Raw genomic sequence first — 20,853 nt, forward strand, 5'->3', positions numbered from 1 at the left:
GATAGTTCTATGACTAATCTTAAAAAAATGTGTTAATCAGAAAATACTATTCAATTTAAGAAGACTTCTGTACATGTTGCCGAGAACACTGTTGTATTTGAAATATTGTCATATTTACAGGCCTGAGGCTTGGAGCTCCTGCACTGCCTAGTATCTCCACAGGGTAAAAACTTCCAAGATTTTTGGATGTACAGCGTTGCTGGATGTACAAGTGTAAGGCCCCAAAAACCAACATGATGAGACACTTAAATAGGCTTACGGTTTTTCAAGTACATTGAGTTAGACAAATGGGAGAAATACTGACAAGATATTCTCAAGAGGTCAAAACAACAAAAAACCTTTACTGGCAAGTTAACAAACTCCAATCCTGTTAGATTTTAAGTTACACAAAAATCTGAGAGGAGGGAATTAGAAAAATAAAGAGAAAGAGAGAATTACAGAAAAGAACTAGTATAGCTACTACCACTCCTGGTTCCAGTGGTGTTCAGCTGATAGAAATTCCCAGGAGACATAGGGTCAAGACATGTGGTTGCCACATATCCTGAGTTAAACACCCTTTGGCTTTCCTGGGGCCTTCCCCCACATGGGGCTTCCAGTCACTTGGCCATTTAGGAGCTGGATTAGGGGCTCCAGGCAGAGGTGTGGAGTGTTGCCTCGGGTGTGCCAGGGATTGGCAGCCACTGCTGGGCTGGGATACAGGCCTGGGGCAGTGGGGTGTGTGGAGCAGGGCATCGGCTCACCAGAGCAAAGCCTGATCTGCCCCTTCTCCCACATAAAAACACCTGAAATATTTTGAGCTGGCAAGCCTTCCAGTCTCTCACACTACCCCGTGGCTCAAGACATTGATCGGGATCACAGTAACAGTACCTTTCCTCTCATGGCAGTAGTGGAATCCTAACCTAGCAGAGAGAGGAAAAAGGAAAGAAGAGGAAAGCATACAGGAAATTATATAACTGACAATTGCTATTTCAATAATCAGAAGTCTGAATCTAGTTAAAACAAAAACTGTGCTCTATGCAAGTTGTTGTTCCCCACCCCGTGAGTCTCTAAAATTGCAGGCAAGGTGTGATACAACCCAGAATCCAGTGGCAGGAAGAGTTCATGAAACCACTTTTTCAGCTGCAGTCACCAAAGAGTCCAGCAGATTGTTCGGTGATTTCCTTTGTGTTTCTTGAGATAGCACTCTTCTTTGGTGAGGTCTAGTATTTTACATACTCTTTACTTATTTATTAATAACATTTCAAACATTAGACAATTTTATAAAACTATTTTTGATACTTGCTGGACTTGTAAGCTGAGCTCCAAATAGCATGGCAAGTTCCATTCAAGACTGTGTATTTCTTAATGATATTGCAATGCATTGCACTTCTTGTCAAAAAAATACAAACTTTAAGGATTGGCCAATTTTCAATTGTTAGGCTGCCTTGCCTTTTGGGGTCCATAATCTTACAGGTTCAGGAATTGTCCTAGCTCAGACAAATATACATGTCCCAGATTACCACCTTTATCTCTCCCACCAGCCAGGTTTCCTGTACCCAGGGAAAAAGGATTTTTCCTCTCAATGGGCACCATGAGAAAATTATATTCTGTAAAAATTGTACTACATAATAGTCTGGATTGCCTCAGGGGTGGGGGGCAAAGATACAACAAAACTCAAGAGGTTCCAACCTCCTCAGGATATCATTTCAGTCAAAGTCCTGGGTTCAGACCAAATACCTTTCCAACTTTACCATACCCTTCAGTGGTTCTCAAACCCCAAATCTTTCTTCTTGTCTTTTATCAGCTCTTATGCCTTCTTTGTCTATAGCTGGAGAGAGGTTTCCAGCTGCCAGCTCTGCTCCTCTGTCAGCCCCTTTCTCCCTGCTTCCAGGGGCCACCAACAGTTCCACATGCCCTTCTGCACAATCATGCTCTACACATCACCTACCGTTACTACATGTAGTTAGCAGGATTCTGGGACTTACCTGGGAGTAAGTTAAATTAAAAGTAAGTTAAATTAAAAGTAAGTAAAATTACTACACTTGCCTTGGTGTAGTAATTTTATGCTTTGCTCTGAGGAGATGGGAAGAGGTATACAAATTTGCCTAAGGTAAATTTAGGGTGGAACCTTCTCTACCCGTTGTGGCAACCAGAGAAAAAATACAAAAAATTTAAAATACTGCTTGCAACAAACTTACATAAAACATATTAAAAAACCTTATCAAGACAAAAACATGTAAACACTTGCAGTGAAGAACAGCAATTCTTCAGTCCTGTCACCACTTCATCTTTCCATGAAACACCTCTAGAAAGAGAAAATTCAGTCCCACTTGGACCCTCTTCACAGGGAGGAACTATCCACTTGGTATTCTTTTGTTCTCTGCCATAGAAAGTTTTGGTGATCCTTTAATCAAACCAGCAATGAAAGTCTGTAAAAAGAAATTTAGAAGACATAAAAAATGCGGCAATCACTAATAAAACTTATTTGGCAAAAGTTATCTTATTTAAACTATCTAGCACCTTAACAAAACTGATGAGGATTCTTAGCACCCTGCAGTCAAACTTAAGTTAGAATAGCCAGCCATCCTTTTGAGACCTTTTCAGTTTTACGTAAAATGGTTTTTTTGTCAGATCTACACATTCTGTTGCATCCTATTTTGCAAATTTGAACTGAAGTCCATAAACCAAAATTTCTTTTCCAAGGGTCAGGTAGTATTTGTTCTATGCGTGTGATGTTAGAGTGGTCCTCAGGAAAAAGCACATTGCTCTCTTTTCTTTCTTGTTCTCTTACCCCTCTGGCATTTGAAGCCATACTTGCTATTACAATCATTAGGTACAAGGTCCTGCTAGGATGGTTGACTAATTCAGGAACAAACAAACTGGGGACATTGCTCTGGAAATGAGCACAAAAGATAAACCACTTAATGTTTTTCATTTTAGAGTTTCTGATTCCATTGTGGCTTTATCTGCAGTGGAGTTAGATTTACTGTACTGTCCAATACAATTCCCTGTGTCCAGAGCTGACTCTAATCACATAATTTAGGAGTCTCCAGCTGTAGATCTCACAGCGATGAGATCAAAAGTCCTTTCCACTTCTGGTTAAGTGGGTCTTTATTCCACATCTCGACATACACTGGTGAGGATATACTTGAACATTCAGGGTTATTAGTGAGACCAAAACAACAAACTTGCATGATGATAAAATAATTTTTCCCGTAAAGGTTACAGATTCTCTAGCAGCAGCAGTTCGGCCTCCAGCCTCCGGTGGCAGACAAGGATCAATACCCACTGCCGCCAGAAGGAGGCACTGCAGGAGCAGTTTGCAAAGCTTCATTGAGAATACAGGGATACTGAATCTCCATGTATTTCCTATTTTATTTCCAGAGAGCCTTTTAGGATATTTGAATTCAGCACCTTCTCCCAACTCACTTTTTGGAGGTGGTGCCAAGATTTTGTTTTCTCAGTCTTGATCCTTAAATTTTGAAATAACTAACAGTAACACAGAAGAAGGTCAGCTGTTTCTCGTGCACTGCCTGGAGGTCAGCTGCTTCCCACACTCTCCAGTAATTTTAGTACATTTTGGAGTGGGGATAGAGGTGGATTCTCCCCTCTCCAATGGGTCCAAACTTTTGACACAATAGTTTGTTCTCTGGGCGGAAGACCAGGACTTTTTGCCACGTGCTTTCTCCTTGAAAAGCTTTATTTCATTCCCCCCATTAGCGAAATTCTCAAAACATTCTCCATTTCACTTTCTTTGGCATTATTATTAATTTTCCCGTGTAACTCAACCAATTCTGTTGCAGGGTGACATACCTGTACCTTGGACTGTGGCTCCTGATAAGCAAAATTCTTCTTTATCAGTGGGCAGGGCTTGGGGTGAGGAGGAGGGAAGAGGATTGGCTTTGCTGAATCAAACCAATCTCCTCCAGTCTCTCACAAGGTTTCCAGGTTCCTGTGCTTCTTGGCTGTCAATACTCCAAAGATTTGTGGCTGGAGATTAAGAAACTTCCACTTTTATTCCTTCCAAACGAGGTAACATGAGGGTTGTTTTTTTGTTTCTTATGCCTTTCCTCCTTTTTATGTGCTCTTCTTGAGATAGTCTCTGTAAAGCGTCTCCTCTCTCCCCTTTCCCACGACAACAGAGGGGGACAATGGAAAAAAATCTATGAGAGGCTAAAAATGTTAAGAATTACAATTTAGTAAAAAAAAAAAAGCAATACACAACAATAAAAAGAAAATTGTACAAAAGAGGTAATGGCTTAACCAACAAAGGTCAACAAAGGTGAAGTGTCACATGGGGCCCCTGGAACAAAGACAAAATGGCAAGGGCTTTCAGAGTGGTTCTGATGGTAGATGACAGCTGCTGGTTGTGCCTGGAGCAGCTCTGGACCTGCAGTGGCAGTTTCCTGCTCCCTCCCTGCAGCAGTGGTGGTGGCAGTGGTGATGGCGATGGGTGTTGTTATAAACATATATTATAGTATTGGCTTCTCGCAAAGTATTAAGGTAGATATTATATAATGTTAGAAATGCTTTTTGCTGTGTGGATGTAGTTTTCTCTCTTTTTAGCAAGAATGTTAGCAAGTGTGAGCAAGTAAGATAACGTCCAAGCGAGCAGAGGATGAGGCCCGAGAAGCTGCTAATCAACACTTTGTCCAGAGAACAAAAGGGCCCAAAGGCTACTCCGCCCGGAGAACGGCGGCCAGGAGGGTCCGAGAGCCGCTATCACCGCTCTGCCCGGGGGGCAAAGAGGCCCAAAGCTGCAATCCGCCCTGACTGTCTGGAGAATTAAGAGATCCACCCTACCATCGACTCTTACCTAGCGAGCCCAACCCCAAGAATCAAAAGAAATAAAACCACAAGGCAGAAGACTACGCATGCTCTAAAAAGGCAGAACCAAGGAGTGGCCATGCAGAACAGCTCCGGGAAAAGTTTTAATATGAATAGAGAACAGACAGTAAAAATGGTATAAAAAGGACTCACCTCTAGCATCAGTGTGCTCTTAGCAGAGCGCCAAGGCACCCGGCCGTTATCCCTTTGCTTTATTTTATGTGTCTCTTATTGTCTTTATATTAAACTCTTTAAATTCGAACAGAGAGTGAACCTCGTTTTTCACATACTCCTCTCTCCCTGCAGAGCTCTGTTTGGCACTGTGGCTACCATCAGTCCGCTGCACTGGGCATGTGTGTGGGGATTGGTTCTGCTGCTTTGCTGCCTCTTCCTACCACCCTGCTGGGCTCCTTTTGGCTTGACTGGTCTCCCTTTTGGCTTGGCTGGACTCAGTTGATATCAGTGTCACAGCTCTGGGTTGCCTTGTTGTGCTGAAGCGGAGAAACAGTCCCACATGCTGCCCTTGCCCTGCTGGTTGCAGCTGTGTCTTGGAGCTCTCACTTCTGTACCAATCCTTGGGAGCCACACCGCCACCCACCCTCAGCCCCATGTCCTAAAAAACATTGTGGAAGGATGAAAATGGGGGAAAAGATGGTGGTGGTGCTGGGGTCCCAAGGCCTCTCTGCTAGAGTGAGCCAGACAGAATGATCCCCCTTGCATTTCATGGCATTTCCCTGCTAAAATCACACCCATGGCTATGATGTCAAATGCTTTGAGTAAATAGTGCTGAAAGATCCATGACCTTGTCTCTGTACCCAGGAGAGACTCTAAATGTAATTAAAGCAGTACTTCTCCTTGTTTGGTGCTTTCTAGAACTAAGGAAGATCCAGCTGGAACAAGCATTCTGGTTTTTGCTTGGAAGAAGTAGTGGCCAAAGATCACTAATGTGGTTCCTCGCATCCTGGTTCCTTCTCAGTGTTCAGCTTCTCAGCGTGGGCTATAGGAGCTTGGTGTGTTTTCAGAGTTACTCCTAGATGCCTTGAGGTTACGGGCTAGGAGGGCTTTTTGTGCGGCTTTGCAGGCTTTTTTTGGCGCTCGCTGTAGAGAAGGTCTGGTCCTATGCATTAATTCACAAAGCAGCCTAGAGCGGCCGCTATTGTGATGTCAGCGGCCGCATCCCGGCGCTGTCAAGGCAAAGTTGCCGTGTGCAGAGCAGCTCTGTGGCATGCTCACTGCAGGCGGATCCTGCTGATCGCGGAGGGCTCTGCCAGCAGGCTGCACCCTGACGGGACTCTTGAGTCTTTTTGGTTTTCCCCACAAGTCTTGTCCGGTGCAAACTTGAGCAGCGCTGCTCAAGCCATGGAGGGAGTGTGTGCTGCAGTTTGCACGGCATTTTCCGTGGCTTATTCTGGGTACTTTTTCACCCACCTGGCACGTAAGTAGACGTTTTTGTTCGGTGCAGCATATGGAAACCAAATTGCCGTGAAGATTCCTTTAGTGGGGTAAAGCTGCTGTCAACAGCTCCAGCTAAGAAGGGGGTGTCTGTAGCCAGCAGAGTGTGGGCAGCATTTGTAACGGAGCCTGCAGGGGTTCTGCTCCCCCCCATCCCGGCAAGGCCTGTGGCAGTGGAGTGTGGAATCTCCTGTTTGCTGGCTGAAGCAAGACATCTTCCAAGATGGGAAGATGCAGAGAGCCTGGCAAGAGTCCTTGTAAAAACTGTGCGCTGCTCTCTAGGACTGAGGGGAACCATCTTCTCGTCTGCATTCCCTCATCCCAAGGATGTGCCTGTGGAACTTGACATTTCCTGCGTGCTAAAGGAGCCATTCTCTCTGTGATGAAATCACAGAATCAGCTTGGAAAAGGCCTCTGAGATAGACATTTTTAGAAGAGTTCTTGTATGCTCCTGCACTCAGGAGCTGTTCCTGTGCTGTGTCACAGTAGAACTGCCACCACGGCTGAGGGGGACTTGGGGGAAGCTTTTCTGTGGAATCATTTTCAGCAAGCTCATGGGAACTGCTGCGTGCAATCTCTTCAGAAAACTGAAGTGCAGGAAGGGGAGGAGCTGTAGCTCCTGCTGGGTGGGGTGGGGCAGAAGCATTGACTGCTGCAGAACCACTCAGACTATCTTAGTCTCAAGTTTCTATGGGCTGAGTGGCCAAAGAGGACAACAGGTAGACACAAGGCAGTGTTTTGTGCTGCTGTCTTGCTTGCTGTGTGGCACACAGGTTGCTGCTGGAGGGATGTAGTGAAAGCAAAACGCTCTACTCTTTGGTTGACTTCTCGGTGGGTTTGCCCAGTGCAGGCAGTTTTCTTGCAGCATCTGGTTCTTCTTCCCTTGTGTGTTGCAGGTCACATTGCCCATGCCTGGAGAGAATCCCATCCGTGGGTGAGTGGGAAAGGAGCCTTTGGCGTTGGTAGCATTTGACAATTTGGAGCAAGCTGTGAGCTGGGCCTGTTGCAGTCCAGTGCCAGCCTGGTCAGATGAATGAAAGTCCAGGCTCTTTGCAGCAGCAGCAGCAGCAGCAGCAGCAGCAGCAGCAGCTGCAGGGGATCCCTGCCTGTTTTGTTTCCATGTTCCATTTCAGAGCTTTTGATTAGATGAAAGTGGGGTTGCTTCGTGCTTTGAGCCATGATGGAATTTCTCCTGTACAAGAGAGTGCAGTCCCATCTACTTGGCCCATTTTACTTGAGTTTGAACAACTGAGGATCCCATTTCTCTGCAGATGATTTCTCCTTAGTGCATCTGGGTCTAGAGCAGAGTGTAAAGAAGGTTGCTTGTCCCTCATGCTGCTGTCTGTCTGCAGAGCACAAAACAAACCTCAGAGCGTCCTCTGGCTGTGTGTCTTCCTGAAGAAGAGGACAAAGGGGAGGAAGATGCCAACCCAGCTGCATCTGCTGCCACTGCAGGGCCTGAGCATCCAGCATCAGTAAGTGGTAGCTCTGGGAAGCCCTGTGGCTGGAGCAAAGCAGAGCTGCAGGTTTCTGATCAGACAGCATCTCCCGTGCGTGGCTGAAGAGGCTGAGGCCTGGAATCTTTCCAGCACTTCCAGAGCGCTTCCCCCAGCCATGAGCCCTTGAAAAGGGGTGTGGAACTCGGACGTTTAGACATCAGTTTCCCACTATTCTGACAGGGGCCGTGAATTTGTCTTAGCAAGAGACAAGAGGTAGCATTAGGATGTCTTTGCCCTGGGGGACAAGGGAGGCCCTTTGTGCCCTGTGGCTGTGCAGGCTCTCTGTCCCCGCTGAAGAGAGCAGTGCAAAGATGCAGTTCACAGCCTCGCAGGGCATGGAAGAGACACTGTCCCCAGGAGGGACCTGGCCCTCTCCATGGAGCAGCTGTCAGCAGCTAAAGGAACAGCTGAGATACAGCGGGGTCTGTAGCTGAATATATCTTAAGGTTCTGCATGACAGGTTCCTTCCCGTCCCTCATGTATCTGTCCACAGAGCACAGGGGCAGCGTCAGCACCTGCTCTGGCTGCCTCTGTACCCGAGGAAGAGGCTAAAGAGGAGGAGGGTGCCAATGAACCTGCCCCTGCTGTCAGCCCACGGCCTGAGCAGCCCCCATCAGTAAGTGCCTGCTTTGCTTAGCAGTGTCTTTGGTGTTATTTAGTCCCTCGTGTAAAAGCAGCCTTTGGATTTTGCGCCTTGAGTTGGAGAAGTGGGCAGCAAAAGCTGAGAGGTGAAGAGCCCTGGATGTGGCCGGCAGCATCTTCCTAGGGGCTTGCATTTGAAATGGGATCAGAGGGGCATCTCTGCCAGGCACCTTTCTGACCCAAAGTCATTTCTTGTCCCAGAGCTCCACCTCCTCTGTCCTGGCACCTGCACGAGCTGCAGCTGCAGGCTCTGAAGAAGCCTCCAGTCCTCGAGCTGGAAACTCGAGCACGAGCAGCTCGTGCACCTGGAGCACAAGCAGTTCCTCTGGCAGTGCTGAGGAGCTGCAGGAGAAGACAGAGGAGGAGTGCCTGGCCATGCTGAGTATGTCCTGTGTATTCCGTGTCTGCTGGAGCCTTGTGTGTGCATGTGTCAGCATGAGCTCCTCCCACCTCCTGTTCTCCTCAGCGGAGTGTCGGGTCCTGAGGCCTCCCCACAGGACCTGTTGTTGTGCTTTGAGGTGGTGAGAGAGCACCGGGTGTTGCTCCTGCCTCTGAGGGCAGCTCGGCCTGGCTTGGCTTTGCCTGAGCTGCCCTCTACGCAGAAGGGAAGCAAGAAACAGAGATTGTTTCTGGCTGAGCAGGAGGCTGTGACCTAGCGAATGAGTGGGCCTCAAGGAGCTCTGTGGGCCCAGCTCCTGGGGGGCACAGCCAAGGTCATGTTCAGAACTTAGCCCGGTCCTAAAAGATGAGGGACCGCATTCCTAAAGCCCACGCAATGGGTTATAAGATGAGCTGCTGCTCTTGAAAGGGAGAAAGGCATTGTTTAGGCAAAGTGCTGAAAGGTGGAGATCGTGCCTCTCCTGGAAGCACTTTGCAATATTCTTCCTGTTCTGGAAAGGGCAGCGGTTGATAAAAATTGATTCCAGAACCCAAGATGCCTGCCTTTACATTTGCAAGGATTAAAGCTCTGGTTGAATGTCACAGAGTGTTTATTCCTAAGAACAGAAAGGTTTTGTTTTTCCTGCTGCCCTTAATGTTTCTAGACAACAATCACTTCTCTTGGTTACTGTTGTCTTTTCTGATCCGTGTCTCCTCTGACTGATTCTCCATGTGCTTAGTTTTTAGTTTAGACAGTCAGGCTTTGCGCAGGCAATCTGTGCTGCAGAGCTGACTGTTTTGTTGCTGTTTTGTTGCTGTGGTGGTAGTGGTGGTGGTGGTGTTGTTGTGGTGCCGTTGTTGTTGTGGTTCGCTGACTGACTGAGAAGAAAGGGCCTGGTGTCCCCAAGGAGAGTGGGGAGAGAGAGTGGGGCTGCCTTTCTGATCTGCTGCAGGGTGGGATCTCTGTGGTGAAGTGAACATCTTTCCTTTGGTTTCTTTCAGGGATGCTGGTGAGCGAGGGAGATCCCGAGGCTAAATACACAGAACTGGAAACTATTGGCAAAGGGTGAGCGCAGCCACCGTTCCTTCTTCAAAGGGAGGGGCTGTGTATTTTGCTGGTGTCACATCTCCCCAGCGTGACGTCAGGCAAGCTCCAAAGCTGTTCAGACACTGCGTTGAGATGCTCCGTCTCTCAGTACTGGTCAGCATTTATAGCTGTGGTCCGAAGGCACGGCAAAGACACCTGGATGCTGGCAATGTCTTTTCTGCGGCAAAGAGCAGCACCTGGGAGATCTCCTGTCCCTCAAGTGTGTGGCACCTCTTTACCGCTTTTTTTTTGGAGAAACCATTTTTACATGTCTCAAAAGAATACAGAATATGTGGGAATGAAAGGAGCAAAAACTGTGTTGCCTCAAAGGTCAAGTTAGCAGCTGAGAGCTGTCAGGGAACAGCTGTCAGTAGCATTTCTTTCCAATATTTTGCTGAAAACAAGATTCAGTGGTCAGGATGACTGTCACCTAGTCTAGAAGCCAAAAGCAGAGGTGAAAGAAGCAACTCTCTTTTATAGCTGAGGTGGCAAAAGCCAAAGCTTCAGGGAAACGCCAGTGCCGATGCACTCTAGAGGAAAAGGCATCACCTGCCTGATGGCAGAGCCCTCATGGATCCTGTGGGGATTTGGCCTTTCCTGCAAAGAATCCCCCAAGCTGTTCCCTTTTGAAAGCCAGCTCTGCTGACTGTAAATGGGATGGATTTGCAGCATTTCCTCTGGGAGCAGCCAAGTGTACAAGAACTTGCCTGAGGAGTAGAGTCCTTCCTGTGTCTGCCGATGGCTCTGGACCCGGAATGAAGCTGTCTAGAGATTCTCCATTTGTGTGTGCAACAATGGGGGCCTTTGGCTGCTCTGGTTGTGGCTGGAGACTACTTTCCTTGCCAGCTGGAGGAAGGATCTGTCTCTAGATCTTTTCCTCCAATGGCTGTTCCATGAGTTCAGGCTTCTCAGAAGGCCTGTGTGGTGTTGCCTGAGTTTGGCAGATAGACTCCAAGGAGAGGTGTGGGAAGGCCCAGACAGAGTGTGTGCCTGGAAAAATCCCACCCATGTGCACACACGGAAATAAAAAAGGGAAAAAGACCCAGACCAGAATCTGTCGTGTCCCATTTGAGATTTGCCCCAGGCCTTTTCTTCCCGCTGGACCGCGGTGTCTTGCACTTGCAGGGACTAAAGGACTTCTCCTTTCTCCGCTGCTGTTTTGTTTCTAGGGGTTTCAGCACTGTGTGTACAGCAGTGGACACTGCCACAGGAGAAGAGGTAAGCGTCAGGCAGCGCCGCAGCTTCTGCAGCTCTCGAGTGCCCTCCCCTCTGCTGTGAGCTGTGGCTGAGCTTTGGCTGGCCAGTAGAGCTTTGCTACAAGGGCCAATGAAGTGCAGAGCAGTGTCCACCTGCCAAATACAGTGGGGACAGATTTTATCCTTCTCAGCTGCCCCGAGGAATGCGAGGAGGCCAAGCGGTTTCTCTCAGAGGAGGACATGCAGCCAGCTGGGTCTTAGTGCCAAGGTGGTGTCTTAGAGCATGGCACTGCTCTTTGGGGCCGCAGCTCAGGATTCCTGAATTCTCGTTTCTGGCTTGTAGCAAATACATGGGAATCATACTAGTAGCTCCTTAGCCACCTGCAGGGCTGCCCTTGGGAACTGTGCTTCGAGAGGGAGGTCTGCAAGGGGACTGTCAAGGGCCTACGCCATGCTCAGAGCCCGGCGTGCATGGCTAGAGGATCAAGGCGTGGGTTATTCCTTTTTGCAGTCAGGCAGTAATTGCAAATGTCTGTGGTGTGAAGGAAAGTGTTTTAGTGCAGCAAAATGAAAGCTCCTGAAGTGTGGAAGGGCTAGGGCTGTCTTTTTGGGAGGTATCCTCAATGATGTTTTCATCATTACAGCATTTTTTCTGTAAAGTGAGTAGGGTTGTATTTCCTGGGGGTTTAACCCTCCGGATGCTTTTAGGAAGGCATTTTACCCGTCATGTCTGTAAGAGTTTGCTGTGTTGTTGTGCAATCAAGAATGCCAGCGGTTGCTGGAGTAATGATCGAACCCCCTAGAACTGCCAGTGTTTTCCCAGCAGTTTGGCTCCATTTTCACCGGCACAAAATGGCTTCCTGCTTGCAAGACGTGTGTGAATGAAAATGCTGAAGATAAAGTAAGGCCCTGGGGGAAGGCTGTGGGCGTAGGGAGTGTTGTTAGAGCTTTGAGGTGGAGAGTTTAGAGCCTGTTTCTCCTGGGTGTACAAAGCAAAGGCTCTCTGGCTCTGTGTCCTGGGACTGGCGCCCAAGCGAGTGGCGTAAGAGGCTCTTGCAAGCTCAGCTACGAATTCCTCTGATGTCCAGTCGCAAGGTGGTTTGGCCCCGCCCAGCTCTGTCATCCCAAAATCACTGTCTCCTCGTTCCCGTTGTGGTCTCATGCCACAGCCTTCTTTGGTTCATGGTTTTCCATGTCGTTTCAGGTGGCCATAAAGAAAATCAGTCTCCTGCAAGAGAGCAGCACCGACCTGTGCGTGAACGAAATCCAGGTCATGCGCAACGGTAAGAACGCCAACCTCGTGAACTACCTAGACAGGTGAGTGGTTCTGCTCTTCTGCCATGAAGGGTCATTCCCATCCTGCAAGCCAAAGGATCAACCACTCCTTTGGTGGCTGGCAGAGAACAGAGCTGTTAATTCCTGTTTCTCTGCTGATCTACGGTGTCTTGGGAGGAGATTGCACTGGGGCTGCATTAATCTTTCCTGGCATACCTAGTTTGAAGTGCACTTTCAAAGACCTGACTCGGCCCTATCTTACTGAGCCAACAGCCTCAAAGTTCCCCCCTCCCTGCACTTCATTTTGCTGGGTTTGGGGCTTGATTTTTTCCCTCGGGTCACAAAGCACTGTAGATCTTATTTCCTTTGCCTGTTCCCAGTGTTTTGCATTGGTGTGGATACCAAGAAGTCTTTTAGACTGCACAGAGTTCAAGGCCTGTGGAGCCTAGTGAATGACTATTCATTTGTTCCTGCCTTCCTCTGAGAGAGACATGGAGACAAGAATCCATCAGGTCATATAACTGTGCGCATTCATCTCCAGGCTGTTGTTTCCTCCTTCCAGCTACCTGGTGGACGAGGAGCTCTGGCTAGTGATGGAATACATGGACGGAGGCTCTTTACACGATGTCATTAGGGAGACTTGTATGGCAGAAGGAGAGATAGCAGCTGTCTCTCGGGAGGTGAGGGATGGCGCTTGTGCTTCGCATGGCTTGGGCGGGATGGTCCTTCCCAACAGGTGGTAAGGAGAGGAGTTGATTTCATCTTCCCAGCTTGCTTTCTGCCTTTCTGTTACAACTGGCAGCAGCAAGAGCATCTGAAGTGCCTGCCAGCGTGCCCACCCTTCTCCAGCTGTGTTTATTCCTGTTTGCCTCTCTGAACACTTGCCTGGACCCTAAGTGTACTGCATTCCTTCCCTGTAAGAGCAAATGTGTTGGTGGCACAATCTCAGACAAGCGGCAAAGACAAAGAGATACTCTCAGGGCTCTCACAAAGCTCAGGCTCAAAGGAGATGCTTGCACCCAAAGTGGTGTTTGCAAAAGCATCCACTGTCGTCTGGCTGGAGAGAGCACAGCCACTGCAGCAGCGCTCCTTCAGTGTGTGCTTGCAGGCCACTGGCCAGAGGAACAATTGCCCTTTTTCTCTCAGAAGCGAATATGCCCTCAGTTAAAAAGGCACTGCTGTCCTCGTGTTGGAGCAGCAAGCTCTTGCTCTTGCCAGCAGCCTGTCATGCCATGGCTCAGCATCCCCCAGCGAGTCAGTCTTGCAGGTTTACCACTTCCCTACTTGTGGGATGAAATCAGATGAGGAACTCTTAGGCTCGTGTTTCTTTTCTCTCTCTCAGTGCCTGCAAGGCCTGGATTTCCTTCACTCCAAGCAAGTGATCCACCGAGACATCAAAAGCCACAACATTCTCCTGGGCTTGGATGGATCTGTCAAGTTGGGTGGGTGTTGTTGGCCAGGCTCAGCCATGGTGGGCTGCGGTGTGGGGCTGCCTTTGAGTGACTGCCAGGTCCCCAAGAGTGGTGCCCATGGCAGTGCAGGCTGCCCTGCTGCGAGCGCAGAGCACAGCTGCAACATGCAGGGAGGTGTGGCTGGGAAGAAGGTGTCAGGAGTGGCTCTGGATTGTGCGTGTCCCTTCCCAAGCAAGGCAGTTATGGGCTAAAGCTTCAGGGGACTGAAAGCCACTGCCTGAAACTGGAGGCTTTTGCTCAGTGGCCAATTCCGTATTTCCTCGGCTGCAGGCCGGAGGAATGCCAGCCTGGCCCGTTTTGCAGCCAGATTCCACACTGCCTTCTGGGACGTTGGTACAGTGGGGAGTTCTTTGGTTTGCTTTCCTAATTCATGCCGGCTTGACCAGAGGGCTTTTTTCCCCTCAGCTGATTTTGGCCTCGCTGCTCAGCTCACCCCTGAGCAGAGGAAACGGAGATCAGCTGTCGGGACTACTTACTGGATGGCGCCAGAAATTTTCACCAGGAAGCCCTATGGCCCCAAAGTGGACATTTGGTCCTTTGGCATCGTGGGGATCGAGATGGTGGAAGGAGCGCCTCCTTACCTGAGGAAAACCTCTGCCACGGTATGCTGCAACTGCTCTCAGATACTACTGTTATTCTAACAAAGTCTGCCCCCGTTCTTTGGCCCGGGAAGCTTGCCTAACACCTGAAGACAATAGGTTCCAGGCCACATAGTCTCTCGTGCTTCTTGTCCAGACCGTCTCCATGGCATTTAATCACAAACAGCACAAAAAAATCCTTTTGTGATGCCTTTTGCTTGATGGAAGCTCTGCCTAAGGGAGCAGTGAGCAGTGTATAATAATAGATATTATTTTATGTAATAATCCTTGGAAACTGTAGAGTTTGACCAAAGTCCCTCTTCCAAATTGCCTGTAAGAGCTGGTGTCGTTCCTCAGAGAAGCAAAGTGTGCTTTTGCCAATGGAGTTGCTCCCAATTTGGTCAGCCAATGAAATCGGGGGCACAGCAGGAGCCTTTGCATAGTGGACTAGCTGTGACTGTCTCTGGCTTTGGGTTCTTTTGTGTGGGGTAGGAAGGGCATGTCCAAGCCTGTGGCAGGGAGGGAAGTGCCACTGGAGAGTGGAGCTTCTCCCGTGGGGTCTGGGTGAGCGGTTTGGCGTGCGAAGGAGACAGGCGGAGCATGGCGTTTCCTTCTTCTCTAGGTTCGACAGCTGATATGCACCGGGGGCACCCCGAGGCTGCAGAACCCCAGGCAACAGTCCGCTTGGTTGCGAGACTTCCTGCACTGCTGCCTGGAGACAGACGAGGACAGGCGCTGGTCTGCCCAGGAGCTTCTGCAGGTAAAAGGCCAAGCGGCTGCAGGGTGCACCAGCTGCCCGCTGCCAGGGGCTTCTCATCTGCTCAATCCAAGGCATCGGAGGGGCACCAGTCCTAAGAATCTCCAGTCTCGGGGCTTTTCAAAGAAAAATGAAGGAGAATCCTGAGTGGAGATGGGTTGGAAGGAGCCTTTCAAGGTCACCCAGACCAAGTGGTCCGCAAGGAGCAGGGACATCGTCAAGTAGATCAGGTTGCTCAGGGCCTCATCTGAGCTGACCTCAAATGTTCCCAGGGATGGGGCTGCGAGCAGCTCTCTGGGCGACCTGTGCTGGTGTTTCAGCACTCTCGTCGCAAAGAGTTTCTTCCTTAGACCTGATCTGAATCTGCCCTCTTTGTGTTGAGAGCCATTATCCCTTGTGCTAATGCAACTGTCCTTGCAAAAATATATGTCCCCAGCATGCTGTGAAGCCCCCTGGAAGTCTTGAAAGGCGGCAAGAAGGTGTGCCCAAGGCCTTCTCTTCTCTAGGCAGAACAAGCCCAGCTGTCTCAGCCTTTTCTCAGAGGAGAGGTGCTCCATGCTGAGATGGTCATTTCTGTGGCCCAGTTTTGTACTTTGGGAACACACTCAGTTTAATGTGGTAGCAAAAGAAGTGAAGTAGAATAATAGCGGGTAGGGAGGGCTGAAAAGGTGGTGGAAGAAGCCAGTGAAACCACCCCCTGGCAATAATTTTGAGATTTGGGTGTGGGAAGGAAGGAAGGAAGCAAGAAAGGAAGGAAGGGAGGGAGGAAGGGAAGGAGGGGCTTTGGGGAGCTCCCAGTGAGCCTCAGAGGGGCCTTGGCTTGGCCCTCCTGCCCCGCTTGTAGAAGTTTGTGCCACCAAGGTGGGGACAGCTGAGCAGGACTTGGCCAGGCTGGCCCATTGCTGCCTGGCACAGCCATGTAGACGACGTTGTGGCAGAAAGGGAGCGGCAGAAAGTGCCGCTCGGCTGTCCCTGCTGTGGAGGGAGGTGCCAGCGCTGAATCTGTCAGCCACTTGTGTCAGTGGTTTTCAGAACACGGGCCAAAATCCTATGGGGATCAGCCTTTCTCCAAGGGATTGGAGTTTCCTGAGGAATGCCTTACGCTCCTCACCTTTTTTTAACAACTGAAATAGCCCATGACTTAGAAAAGGGCAACCTCAAGAAGCCTGTTGAGCATCCTGATGAAGGGAAAACATGCAAGCTGCATTCCCACAATGTGGGCACAACAAAAATCTCAAGAAGCTGCAGACACCTGCAGGATTAATGGATTTGTGGGATTGTGAGCCATGTTTTCCTATGGTAGCAAGGTCCTTGACATGGAGACAAAGGTGCAGAGAGTGCCCTCATTTCTACATCTTTCTGGTAACCAGAGAAAGCCTGTTTGAGCCCGTGAGGAGTGGAGTTGGGAAAGCAGAAGTTAATTTCTTCCTTTTCTCTTTGGGCAGCATCCGTTTGTAACCTCAGCCAAGCCGACCTCCAGCCTGATGCCTCTGATCATGGCAGCGCAGCAGTTTATGGCCGACAGGAGATACTAGCCCTGGAAGAGGCCACTTGTTTTTTTGTAGTCTGTAGTTTTTTGTAGTTTGTAGTTTACAGTTCATAGTTTGTAGTTTCTCATTTGTTTAGATTGATAGTCAAAATAAATACTCTATAAAACCTTCATTGGAAGACTCACTTTGTTCTCACCCTGTGGATAGGCTCTAAATTTGCTTCTGAATGGTCAGGTGCTGCTTAAACCTGGGAAGACCCATGGATGGCGTTTGTGGCATGGTTTGGAACTGGGCAAAAGTCTGCTTCCTTTGTTATCTCCAGGTCACAACCTCGTGTGGAGATACAGGCTCACAGCTGTGAATAGAGGAGGGCAAAACGGGGCAGAGCAGTGGTGTCACTGCTGGGGACGGCGCCGTGGCCCTGGTTGTGTTGCAGCTCCTGGAGAGGTTGGGAGTGTCTGTGTTGCTCTGGGCAGAGGGGCAGGGAGCCGGGCTTCTTCGCAGGCTCGGGCGCAGGTGAGCGTCCAGCGGGCATGCGAGTTCTGCCACGGGAACTGAGGCTGACGTGAGGGAGTGACAACTTGTGCAGTTTGGATCTGCGTGAGCCACGGCTTCTCTCAGCTCAGCACCCACCATGAGGGACGCAACTGCCCAGACAGAGCTGGCCTAGGGTCACGCTGCATGAGAGCCTGGGAGGGGACACAGCCAGGGCAGGTGACCCAAACTGGCCACAGGTATATTCCAGACCATTTGACATCCTGCTCAGTGTTTCAAGCTGGGCGCAAGAAGGAGGAAGGAGGGGACGTTTGGAGTGATGGCATTTGTCTTCCCAAGTCACTGTGAGGCATGAGGGGACCCTGCTCTCCTGGAGATGCAAAACACCTGCCTGCCCTTGGGAAATGGTGAATGAGTTCTTTATTTTTCTTTGCTTGTGCGTGTGGCTTTTGCATTCCCTATGCAACTGAATTGATCTCAACCTGTGAGTTTTCCAGCTTTTACCCTTCCGATTGTCTCCCCAGGGAGCCAGAATGGCTGTGTGTGGTGCTTGGTTGCTGGCTGGGGTTAAACCACAACATGAGAAATAGAGAAAAAGTGGTTTAAAAGCGAGAGGCAGAGGAATGAAGCTTCCAAACTTTGGGGCGGTGGTGGTTTTTCTGTTTTCCTAAGCCTGCCTTCCTGCAGCCTGCCCAGCATCTGCTCTATTTGCTCTCTGCCTCACAGCTTCCAGTTTTGCTGGGACTGGCCCATTTGGGCCCACTGCTTTCCTCCCAGCAGCACCTTCTGAGTTGTCCCACATTGTGTTGGTACTTTCTTTTCTTTCTTTCTTTATGTCCATAGCAGGCAGCTCTCTGTGGTGCATGGATGTGCCCAGGGAAGCTCCCAGAGGTGCACCTCAGATGGGCAAGGCTCCTTGGAGATGCTACAGCACAGTAGCAGCAGGATGATGTGTATGCAGTGGATGTGTTGCTTGGCTTTCCATGTTTTCATCAATCCTACCCTTTGTAGGCCTGTGTCCCACCTTGTTCAGTGGTGAACATTTTTGAAGCTCTATGAATGTTTCCTGAGACTCGGGATGCAGAATGGCTGAGGTGTTATTTTCAGCCCTGTCACTTCCTAGCTGATGTTAGCTCTGAGGTAAATGGAGAAAATGAGAGGCTTTCAAATGCAGGGAATTACACTGGATATTGAAAGCGATTACTCTTCAGTAGTATTTCAATATAGAGTTGTAGCTCTCAACAACTGGATCAATTTTCCAATGCCACTCTCACTCATAGTGTATGCAAGAGAGTTCATCCAAGGCTTTGGCACTTCCCCCCTGTTCTCCTGGTGCCTTGTGCCACAACCAACCCGATAGGGTGTGTGATGTCCATTACAAATTTTTTTCAGGATGAACAAAGATACCAGATCACATGTCAGGGAACTGTTACCTGGAAATGAGGTGAACAAAGAGAGCACAAGAGAGAAAGAGAGAATGAGGGGGACTGACCCACTTCTTTTTATAGTTTTCCTGGTGCACACCTCTTATGCAATACAGATTTTTGCTGCTGTTTCAGGCATTTGCAGTCAGCCCTTTGGTGCTCTCCAGGAAGGGAGCCAGGAGTGGGAGTGCACACAGCAGCACTGAACACAAGTCTCAAGGCAGAAAAAGAAGCCGGCTCAGCACAGCGCTTTCCCATATCTGCAACACCCTCTCTTCCAATCACAACTTTCCTGTTGCAACAGTCAGAATGTTTGAGATAAAACATTCTTAAGCCTCGTACTCCACAGTAGGTGATCCTGTAAGTTATTATCTTGTTGTGCACAAGACTAGTGGTTTACTATTCTAGTAAAAAAAAAAAAAATACTTGAAAGCATGGAGCTTTATAATATCTTGTGATATTTTGAAAGTGGAATGTAGTTTTTATGTTTCATGAAGAACTGCTGGTCTGGAGGGTGAAACATGCAGTAAATACCACAAGTCACCAGTGTGAGGAAAGCTACTTGGTTTACCTGAAATCATAGAATTATAGAATGGTTTGGGATTTCAGGGATGCTAAAGACCATCTAGTTCCAAGCCCTCTCCTATGGACAGGGCCACCTTCCACTAGAGCAGGTTGTCCAAGCCTTGTCCAACCTGGCCTTGAACACTCCCAGGGAAGGGACAGATGCAGCTTCTTTGGGCAGCCTGTGCCAATGCTTGAGCATCCTCACAGTCAAGAATTTCTTCCTAACATCTAATCTAACCCTGTCCTCTCCTCTCCTCGCCATTTCCCCTTCTCCTATCACTACATGACTTTGTAGTGTCCTTCTCCAGCTCTCTTGTAGCCCCTTTAGGTACTGGAAAGGGCTTTAAGGTCTTCCAGAGCCTTATCTTCTCCAGACTGAACAAGCCCAGTTGTCTCACCTGTCCCTCATAGCGCAGGTATTCCATCCCTCTGATCGTCTTGGTGGCCTCCTCGGCACTTGCTCTATCAGGTCCGTGTCCTTCTTGTGCTGGGGGGGGCAGAGCTAGACACAGTGTTCTGGGTGGGATTTCACCAGAGCAGAGCAAAGGGGCACCCCCACTGACCTGCTGCCCATGCTGCTGGTGAGGCAGCCCAAGACACAGTTGGCTTTCTGGGCTGTAATCCCAGCTTTGTTGAAACTGATGAGGTTCCCATGGGCCCACTTGTTGAGCTTGTCCAGGTCCCTCTGGATGGCACCTCATTCCTCAGGCATATCACCCGCTCATCTTGGTGTCACCCACAAATTTGCTGATGGTGCACTAGTTTACTCTGTCTTATGTCCTTGATGAAGATCGCACTTGTCCCAATATGGACCCCTGAGGAACATCACTTTTCATTGATGCCCATGGGGACACTAAGCCATTGACTACTATCATCTGGATATGCCAGTCCAACCAATTCCACCTGCACTGAACAGTCCCATCAAACCCACTTCTGTCCCATTTAGAGCAAAGGATGTTGTGGGGAATAGTGCCACAGTCCTTACAGAACTCCAGGAGATGACATCTGTACATTCCCTTTTCCATTAGTGTAGTCACTCCATCGTTAAAGACCACCAGGTTGTTCAGAGGGACTTTCCCTGGATGAATGTCTGTTGGTTGGCCAGCAGGGCACCGCGCCCTCCTCCTGTGATCCAGGTTCTTGTGGACTGAGTCATGTTCACAAGATGATTGTGGGGTGCACAGCACACACTTGGTCTGGGAAGCCAGCACAGGCTCCTGCCAGGAACATACAGCAGGACAGCAACTCCCTGTACAGTCACTGTGCTTGCTGCTTGCTGCAAATCGGTGGCAAATCTGCAGCTTTCCCACTGTGTTCCATCGGCCAATCTTTTCTGTGGTCAGAATGGACTGTCCTAGAGACTGTACAAACATGATAAACAAAAAGGCAATGTGCTAAATGTTATTACTTCTCCTTCCTCCTTTGTCTGCCTTTAGTAATTTCTTCCTGCTCTCCAACAAGCGGATCACCCAAAATACAAACTTAATGTGTCCGAAAACAGTTTCCAAAGTTTTAAAGAGCAACATATATTATTTTGTTCTGGTTTGGGGGTTTTTTTTTCCTTGATTGGTTTGTTTTGGTTTTGTTGTTTATTTAGCTTTTTAAAACACACCTGCAAAATGTGTAATTAGTGTCCTTATGAACAGTGCTGCTGGTATTACCTCCTCTTCCACTCCCCAGTTTGATGCATATTTCCTTTTCCTCCTGCCCTCTTTTTATAGTGCTCTACCTTAAT

General features: G+C 48.9%; 1 protein-coding gene and 1 long non-coding RNA gene across 2 annotated transcripts; one reads left to right on the forward strand and one right to left on the reverse strand.

Annotated features, from left to right (window-relative positions):
• Nucleotides 1-321: 321 nt before the first annotated feature.
• Nucleotides 322-3,903, reverse strand: LOC125320135. Its single transcript, XR_007201018.1, has 2 exons — nt 3,793-3,903; nt 322-2,408 (listed from the first exon to the last, which is right to left on the reverse strand). It is a non-coding gene; the product is annotated as an uncharacterized LOC125320135 (long non-coding RNA).
• Nucleotides 3,904-9,720: 5,817 nt separating this feature from the next.
• Nucleotides 9,721-19,497, forward strand: LOC125320256 (serine/threonine-protein kinase PAK 3-like). The gene is made up of 9 exons (XM_048292393.1): nt 9,721-9,843; nt 11,034-11,082; nt 12,265-12,377; nt 12,898-13,015; nt 13,678-13,777; nt 14,213-14,409; nt 15,008-15,145; nt 16,588-16,652; nt 19,458-19,497. The coding sequence occupies exons 1-9, from the start codon at nt 9,782-9,784 to the stop codon at nt 19,495-19,497; spliced, it is 882 nt and encodes a 293-aa protein (XP_048148350.1). The 5' UTR covers nt 9,721-9,781.
• Nucleotides 19,498-20,853: the final 1,356 nt, after the last annotated feature.

This window comes from Corvus hawaiiensis, chromosome Z (assembly GCF_020740725.1).
Source record: "Corvus hawaiiensis isolate bCorHaw1 chromosome Z, bCorHaw1.pri.cur, whole genome shotgun sequence".
Lineage (NCBI taxonomy): Eukaryota > Metazoa > Chordata > Aves > Passeriformes > Corvidae > Corvus > Corvus hawaiiensis.